At 33.5% G+C, this 9,583-nt stretch overlaps 1 protein-coding gene across 2 annotated transcripts; it reads right to left on the reverse strand.

The window, feature by feature from the left end:
• Positions 1-1,509: 1,509 nt before the first annotated feature.
• LOC112796714 (ferredoxin C 2, chloroplastic) lies at positions 1,510-7,957 on the reverse strand. Of its 2 annotated transcripts, none has more exons than XM_025839290.3 (7): positions 7,531-7,957; positions 6,168-6,443; positions 6,001-6,064; positions 4,319-4,407; positions 2,473-2,541; positions 2,169-2,213; positions 1,510-1,832 (listed from the first exon to the last, which is right to left on the reverse strand). In XM_025839290.3, exons 2-7 carry the CDS (start codon positions 6,417-6,419, stop codon positions 1,788-1,790), a joined length of 564 nt encoding a protein of 187 aa, XP_025695075.1. In that variant the 5' UTR covers positions 6,420-6,443; positions 7,531-7,957; the 3' UTR covers positions 1,510-1,787. The 2 variants fall into 2 exon arrangements, with proteins under 2 accessions (XP_025695075.1, XP_072091621.1); XM_072235520.1 differs by having other exon boundaries at positions 6,168-6,579; positions 7,531-7,858.
• Positions 7,958-9,583: the final 1,626 nt, after the last annotated feature.

Below are 9,583 nucleotides of genomic sequence, written 5' to 3' on the forward strand. Positions count from 1 at the left end.
AGATAGTATTTTGTTTCATCCTGTTTCTGTATTTGACAAAGAGTACGTAGATGTATTCTGTAGACATCATAAAATATGTGAAAGTCAGGAGAATAAGCGGAATTATGAATTAGTAGTGCTAGATCCTGAGGAGAGAGTGTGTTTCCCTCCTTTAGACAACTTGGAACGCTCCTTTTCCTATGCATATGATTGCTTCTTTTCCAAATTAGGCATTAAACTTCCTTTTTCTGACTTTGAGACAAACATCCTCTGGACTTGTAATGTTGCTCCTACCTAACTTCACTTGAATTCTTGGGCTTTTCTCAAAATGTACCAATTTTTGTGCCAGGAGCTCGATGTTCGACCTCCTCTCAAGGTCTTTTTTTACCTTTTTTTCTTAACCAAACCTGGGTCTTCGAAAGGAAAGTTGTCTTGGCTTTCTTTTCGTGCTGTTCAGGGTAGAAAATTTTTTTCCATTTTTGATGAATTCTTTAATGACTTCAAAAATTATTTCTTTAAAGTCTGAGTTGTAGAGGGTATCCGACCTTTCTATCTGGATAAGAATGTTGAACCTTCTTTTCTATTGTACTGACAAGAAAAGCAGGTGATAGCCAAGTATAATGTAGATACCCTAAACGAGCTTGAGAAATGTATGGTAGACGTGTTGAAAGAGTGTTGGGCTCGGGCTCCTCACTTGGATACTAAAAAGTTCTAGCGACCCAATTCTGCTTCGATTCGAAATAAGCAGCTTTTCGACCTTTAGCTTTAGGATTCTTGGTTGTAATTTGTTTAACTAAGGTGCCCTTTTTATTTTTGTTTTGCAGAACAAATGGCTCCCAAATCTATAGTGATGAAACAACTCCGCCAAACCAGGAAAACTGTTGTAGCTCGTGGTATTTAGGAAAAAGAAACCGGGGGTGCTTCCACCCGACCTTCGCCGAAGAAGTCAGATTCGGGTCCTTCATCTCAGAAGAAGATTATTTCCACTCCTTCTATTCAGGTGATTTCTCCTGACTCCCCTCCAGAGACTGTCGCTGTCCCCCCTCTTTTCCTTCATCTTCAGAGTTACCTCTTAAAAGGAAAAAAACTGTCGAAGAGATGAGCATTTATGATAAAGGATTTGGCAGAATTTTCTAGAGTGACAAGAATATTCTTCCTCATAGTCGCATTAGCATGGATGATGCAGCTATAAATATACTCTAGTTTTATGTAATATGAGTGCTATTTCAATTCGCGCTCAATTTAATATTTTTAATTCAATTTTTTCTCATTAAATTTCTAAATTACAGATTCTAATATATTTTACATATTTCGAACGTTTTAATTCTAATTAATGCAGTTTTAATTAATCATTTTTTCTTAATTTAATTTTTTTATTTTACATTAAAAACCAAGATAAGATTCATTTGAGACCAAAACAATACTTTACCCTTCTTTAAATTCATCTTTTTATCTCCTTAATTTTTTTTTCATCCACTACTTTATTAGTTCCCTAACAAAACAAAACCTCTTTTATAATAAGTGAACATATTTATGACTAAAGGACCTTTAAAATTTGATACGCGGCGATATATAATCAAGTATTAGAATACTAATTTACACAAACCACGATGACAGAGATATGCATGAAGATTACCTACATTTGTATACTATGCTAATGACAACAGTCCACTACTTTTAAGAGAGGAAGGATTGGGGATTTTACTTGACGTGCAAATATTCAAGGCTAGAACCATGTAAAAAGAGAGGGAAAACAGAAAATTCCGCATTGTGTGCTCCAATGGTTCTCAGATTTTACATTGTTTTACTTACTCGTCGCCCATGGCCAACTCCAAGGCATAGTCATCTCTCTCCTGTAACGCATTAGAAGTCACACAACCAAATAAATGAAAAAGTAGAGGGGAAGCTATCTAGTTTCCCTTTTTTTCTCTAATAGTTTCCAAAAAGATTAAGGGTGCATTTGGTTTGCATTTTCATCTTATGTTTTTGTTTTCAATGTTTTCTGTTTTAAAGATTTGGTAAAGGAAAGAAAAATTAGAAGTGAAAATAGAAAACAAGATTTTATTGTTTTCATGTTATTCTCTTTTTTCTTCAAAAAATCCTGAAAACACAAAACATTAAAAATAAAAATAGAAAATGTAAACGCAAACCAAATACACTCTAAGAATTCAAGAGCCAACAGAACATACCACTGGTCCTCGGGCGAAATACCGTCCGAACTGAAGCCAATATACCTGTATATGCCATGGATTTATCGTCGTATTCATTATTCAATGACAAATAATAAGAACGATGATAATGATTTGATTAGGCCTCCAATTCAATTTACAAGAGAAAAATATGTTTATAGTTGGGGTTAAAAAATGGAATGGGAATTTTTTAGATGGGTTTGATTTTCCAACCCTCAACCAAACATACCCTAAAAGATCGAAATGGAAATCACAAAGCAGTCATGACAAAGTGAAATCTGTGATTGGTGTTCCTTCTCATTACCTCATCTTCATCTTGCGTTTCTACTTCAACGTCCGTGGATGGGAACCCCACACAAAGAAGTGCATAGCCCTGAAGAAAAATTCCATACACTTGTCTAGCTCAGCAATAAAAGGCAGTGGAATTTGCAAAAACATGCATGGCATGTTGTTCAAAGTTGTTAACGAATGAAGGAAAGAATGATAAAGAAAAATAAAGGAAAGCAAACCATAAACTGGACTATATCTTTATTCAGTTGTACATACAGAATAGTAACCAAAAAAACAAACTGTTAAACATGCATGTAATAGTAACAAAAATATACATAAACCCCTTCAGACTATGTTTCAGTTTCATTATTGGAATAGACCCCAAAATAAAAATAAAAACACAATGAAGAATACAAATCTTCAGTCTAGAACAATGTGTGAGAAACAGAACCGATTAATTGAATGTTCTGTAGAAGTATGGAAGTAATAGGCTCATAATTACTCTTACAAATTTTGATTCTCTAATATTATAATTGAAGTTACTAAAATAACTAAAGGAACATATTAATTACAACTTCAGTGCAATGTGAGCACTATGGCATAAACACAACACCTTCGATCCTCTTAGGTGCCAGAAGAATAAGGTAAAATTTAACAGGGTTAGACACATGGCACATGCTAATACTAAGGTCTTATTTATTAGATTATCTGGTAGTTCTACACTGAAACAACTGCAACTTCTTCCTCCTCTCATCTCCTCTATTCACAGTTAATATAAAGAGCAAGGTAGACAGTGAGATTCAGCACTAATGAAGTTGCTGTTTTCTGACTTGGAGCTCACAAGTTAAAATCCAGTAAGCTATTTCTCTGTTACTGCTTAAACTTTCTCTTCTTTTTTCCTTTTTTTTTTTCCGCATCATGCTTGATATGACCTTTTACCTTTCAAAATTTAATAATGACAATAAAAGACTCTCATTCTACTCTTTGGAACCATCCAATATATTTCGGGGGGGAAATGCATCAAAGTATGCCACAATAAAATCATGATAGCATCCGTCACAGTTCACACAAATTCAAGGAAAAATAGTGGGATATAGTACAGCATCCAAGTCTTGTTTGACTACAACTACATGCATTAAGGGATCTCATAATATTCGAGTCTAAATCATACTACATCTAAGTCATTAGCAATTGAATCTACTTTGATAGTTTCCCTAATGATTTTTCTGTCACCCTCTACCTCTAACTATTGGACTACCAGTCTACCCTCCATCTACTCTACACTATCATAACTAAGGTCTCTAAGGGTCTTCTCCAAACATGTTCAAATCAACTAAAGTAAGATATACCATCTCTCTACCCCAACTTTTTTTCTATAGTAAACTCATTCATAAGTCTCTGGATCCATCTGGAGTGTTCACTTGCGAATCATGTATCATGTGCCTCACTCAACTGTTTCCACATATACATAGTCATGGTAATTGGCGATTTTTAATTGTGCGTCACATCACCTTGCAGATATTTAGCATGGAATGGAGTACCTAGGCGTCAGGGGAGAGATGCTGATTAAGAATCACCCGTCAAGTATTATCATATCAATACTTCATGAATATGCAGTTCCAAACTGCCACTTCTTCCTCCTCTCTTTTGCTCTAGAGTATTTTATCATGTCCAATATCATCTTTTTTTTCAATATTATGACTACAAGAAAATGATTTATTGCGGAAGACCTGTTCTCTTCTTTTGGCATCAACCAGTAGTTCATGAGAGAATTGCATAAAAGAATCTAATAATAAAATCACAACTACAAGAGATTAAGTCAAAATTACTGGTTCATCCGTGTAATGAAAAATAGATTAGAATAAAGAAGTCAAGCATGCCTTTTCTTTCAATTCAGCAGATATCCCAAGTGCCTCTGGCTGTCTAATCTGTCCGTTCTTTATACGTACAGCACAGCTAGTACAACAACCTGCCAGCACAAAGTTTCAACAAAGAGTATCAGGAAGCTAGTAGTAGCATCAAATGAGTTGACTTCAACCTAGATGGTCATAGAAGCAGCAAAAAGGACAAGTATGAAGTATCACAGATGAACTGCGCCATATATACAATCTTGACTATGGTAATTTAGTAATAAATATAAAGAATCAAACGAAACCCTAAAACTACATAGAATAGTCATAATTGTCTTTGTTCTTACAGGAGATAAAAGTTTCTAAACTTTTACCTGTTTGAAGAAATGGAATCTACCAACAGCAAAAGTCATTTTAATAGAATGAAAAACCAAGTGCGACGGGTTAATTATAAACCACAACAAACTTTGCGTTACTTTCAAAAACATAATAAAGTAAGTAATAATGTTAAGAAATGTTGGAGCCTCAAAATTTAAATAATAAAAACTGAAGAGCATAGTCCCTTGAAAGGCTAAAAGGGTAAAGATATCAAATTTGGAAATATAGCATCCATGCATACTAGTTATGAATGATGATAACTGCAGATTTAAATTAATTGATTTATGGATATATAAGGGAATCATGATACAACTAAAAACTCAAAGGAAGTAGGTGCATAGATCAAAGGAGCCTGAAGCAGGGCCAGTGAAGGACTTTATTAGATGATTTATATAGTTTGTATGAGAAATAGTTACAGGATATTCAAAATGTAGCAGCCAATGCTAGTTATATCAGCAGTAAGGAACCTTGTAAATAATGTAACAGAACATTAGATAAGTAGCAAGGGAGTCAGTAGAGTCATAGGTTCATCAACGACGAAGCATGTATACTGACACGGATACTCAATACGGACATGTAGACAAACCAAACTTTTAAAATGCATGACATGGAAACAGTATGTGTATAAATTTTGAAGATTTATTCGGTATTCAAGTATTTATAAATGTCAAACTACCAATATAGATGTTTCTAGACCTTATTATCATTTTGTGCAATTCACGTTTGAAGTATAATTGATTAACAATAGATATAGTTATGTCTCATGTTGTATGAGTATCTTTGAATGTCAGACATTCACACATGACATCTTGCTTAGTTGGTGTGTCTTGTTCTATATAGCTTATAAATGATCTTTAATGCAGACATTATGATTTTTGTATGATCAATAAACTTTAGGTAGGTTCTTCCTGTCATCAAACCCCAAATAATAATAAAATTCTATTGAGTAATCTCCAATGCCAATGGCAGTGGCCCCAAAATGGATAAATGGTGAAATCTTTGGATTAAGATCTAGACGAATAGAAGGCACAAAAAGATTCAATTCTATCCAAGGTATTATCCTCACTTCAGTTAAGACCATACCAATCCAAAACAAGGTAACACAAATTAATATACATATATTTCATCAAATTTAGTTTTGAAGCACAAAGCAGTTCAACACGACCATCCAGTCACATAACGCAGCCAATATACCTGCCTTTACATTCACCGTGTGAATGGTCATCCTAAAGAAAAGATGCGATTGGACACTGTTTTAAAAACGTTTAAGGCTGTCATTACATCAACATTAAGCTCATACGATCAGTAAGAATTAAGAAAGGAGGGAACAGTACCATGCCTGCAGGCAAACGGAAGGGTAATGTTCTGAGATTCAGCAGTGTGTAATATATACTGATCCTGCATTTCACAATAATCAACCAACCACATATGAATTTGTTTCTAAAATATTCAGCAAAGTTGAGAATTATGCTGGAGGCGGAGGAAGGAAGAGAAAAAAAACCTCAGGAACCACGAACTCGTGAACAATTCCTCTTTGTGTATCATGGACGGTGACCTTGTGAGTAGGAACCTCACCGGACGGTGACGAGTAAGCAGTTGGGGCGGTCACATCCACCTGCGTCCGGAGCTCCGCCCTCGCCGCCGAGGTGGACTTGCGGCGGTTTGTGAAAGCAGCGGTGTAGAAAGCGTTAGAAGCGGAAGATTGGTGGTTTGAGAATGGAATGCAGCAGTTACAGGGAATTCGAAGAGCCATGTTGTGGCTGCTGATTATCGTTCTCTAACACAAACAAACACACAGCGATGGATAAGGAAGCCGCTTCAGGAACCGTTGGTTCTGTTTCCTTCCAATTGATGTTGGACATGTGTGCACTCTCACATTCTTCTCTATCTTTTTATTTTTTTTTTCCCTTACACTACTTAAGTACTTATTAATGAAGGTGAAAACTCAAGTCACATTAGACAAAAATTCAATTAAATTAATTAAATTATTTAATAAATTTTAACTATCAATTTCACGTAAAATTAACTATACTTAAATTTTCAGCTATCAATCAAACATCTCACCAAGGTTCTGAAAACCGAACCGGTCATCGAACCGTTCTAGATACTGGTTCACTGGTTCATAGGTTCAACCGGTTCAACCGTGGTTGAACCGTAAAAACCGTTTTATAATAAAATAATAAATAAAATAAAAATAAGCACATAAAAATATAATTATAGTCTAATCTAAACTTGAAAATATCATTCAAATTAAAAGTGCTACATAAACCAAATGTTATAATCTCATTCAAATACAAATTCAAAGTTCAAAAGTCAACAAACAAACAACCAAACATAACATAGCAGCATCAAAATGAACATTGAATCAATCCAACCAACCCAATAATTTCAACTCCCAATAATCACAACAAATGAACATTGAATCAATCCAGAATTCAGAATTCAATTCACAAAATCAACTCTCAAAATCAGAGTATACAAAACGTCAAAACCAGAATCAGAGTATACAAAGATTACAAACAACATCTCAGGTTCAAAAAAATCAGAATTCAATTCACAGAATCATCTCTCAAAATCAGAGTATACAAAATGTCAAAACCAGAATCAATTCACAAAATCAATTCACAAAATCAATTCATATTTCATCACAGAATCAGTTCATACTTCATAATCATATTTCATCACAGTTTCATGACTTCATCAGAGTTCACTAGTTCAGTCAGTTCACAGAATTGATTTCACTATATCAGTTGCAGATACTCAGAATTTCATCAAAATTCTTTGTTCAATGTTCAGAGTTCAGAGTAAAATTCATCAGAAAATCATGTTCATAAATCATAGCTAAATTAAAAAATAAAACTTACCTGGAAATGAGGCAGACGCTGACGGCGAAGTGGCTGAGGGCGCGACGGAGGCTGAGGCCGCGAAGCTGCTGAGGTCGCGACGCTGCTGAAGGCGCGAAGGAGGTGACTGCGTTGAGGGCTTCGGGCGTTCTGTCTCTCACAGTGGTGGCCGGTGGGTCGTGGTGGGTCGTGGCCGGGTGGCCTCGTCGGTGTTGTTCTGTCGGAGTTGGAGTGTGGGTGTGGGTCTGTGGGACGCTGAGGCTGGAATTAGGGCGAAGGACGTGAGTGCGTTGAGGGCTTCAGTTCAGGTGTGGGTGTGGGTCTGCTTATCTGCTACGAAACTACAACCCTGGTTAGCTACTGCTAAACTAGTTTACTTGAGGGCTAATTTGGGATTTCAGACCTTTTTTAATGTACTTATGTACAAACTATAAAACAAAAATGAACTATCTAAATAAAATAGAAAAGAGTTATAACTTGTTTAATTATACAAAGTCTAACAATAATTCTAAGCACCTTTATTTAATTTAGAGTAAAGTGCTAATTAAATCTTTAAAGATATTGATTTTGGACTAATTAATTCTTGAAGAAAAAAATACCAATTAAGTCTTTTAATATAGTAAATGGTAGATATGTATGATCTTCTGTCAATGAATAGTGCAAAACGAAACCAAGTTGTCCATGTAGTGATGTATGTCTCGTTATTATCACATGAATAGGAAAACGATGTAGTTTTGTACTGTGAAATATTTATTATCTTTTGAGTTTTTATATACCTTTGACCAGTTGCTCTCTATTTATCATATATTCTATCAAAACAAGTAAAATTTCATTCCAAAAATTATTATCTACATGAATATCTTTCATAAATAGACATGTCAAAGTAATTAACAGTACGTATAAGTATCACCGTTAAGTTTTAATTGATGAATTGATATAAGGACATCATGTGTTCACTGTTTGCTATCTTAGAGGATTAAATTAGTACTTTTTTTTCTTTAAGGGCTAATTAATGCGAAATTAAAATTTTTAAGGATCTAATTGTTACTTTACTCTTTAATTTAATATTTTTATAATTTTATGTATGTAACTTTTAGAATCATATAGTTATTATATCGAATAGTTTTAATTAGTTTGTTGATTTTATAATTTTACTAAATTTATAATTAAATCTTATAATTTTTTTAATTATATTCTTATACTATTTTTAATTTTATAATTAGGTCTTTGTCAATATAAAAAATATTTAGAATTAACAATAATTACTAAATGTAAAATAAGATAAGTAATAATTAAGAAATATAAAATAAAATCATTTTAAACTGTATTAAGATAATTTTCTATTGCTTTTTAAACTTTTTGCTTTGTATAATATCTGTATTTAGATAAAAAGAAGGATTTGACTAATATGTGTCCTAAAGACACGTAATAAATTTATTATTAGTAAAAAATTTTAAATATCTTTATTTAATGAATGCAAATAAATGCATTAAAAACTTAAATTTTTTATATTTATAATAATTTTTTTAATTTATAAACTTAACATGTACCCTTAATAAAGGGAACATGTTAGCTAAATCTTAAAAAAAATGAGTTTCACACAATTAGACTTAATCATGCTCGTTGAGTCTATTAAATCCTAAAGTAATCTCTTAAATTGGAATCCTACACTAAAATAACCTCTAAAATTTTAATTACTCTATTATAGACCTGTTGCCATAACTTGGCACAAGTTATCTCTAATAACATCCCCGTACACCTCCATTATTACTATTACCAACTACTGCATCTACATTGACTTTTAGCGTTGAGTTTGGTGGCTCCTCCCTCTTCTGCATAAAGGGAATTAGTGAATTATGACTCTTCCTCTTCTCCTCCATAGTAGTTTGGGTGTTCCAAAATTCTTCGAAGAATATCAAAGCTTTTTTTATTTCTTCCTCAATTGTTAGCATTTTTTTTCAAAAATTATCAAAATCCTTACTAGCCAAAGTTAGTTTAGTAAGGTACAGAAAAAGTCATGTTCTTTCTTTTGGAGCTTACCCAAAATCTCTATAATCCATCCTTTTAAATCAAT

Source organism: Arachis hypogaea, chromosome 4, assembly GCF_003086295.3.
Source record: "Arachis hypogaea cultivar Tifrunner chromosome 4, arahy.Tifrunner.gnm2.J5K5, whole genome shotgun sequence".
NCBI classification, from domain to species: domain Eukaryota; kingdom Viridiplantae; phylum Streptophyta; class Magnoliopsida; order Fabales; family Fabaceae; genus Arachis; species Arachis hypogaea.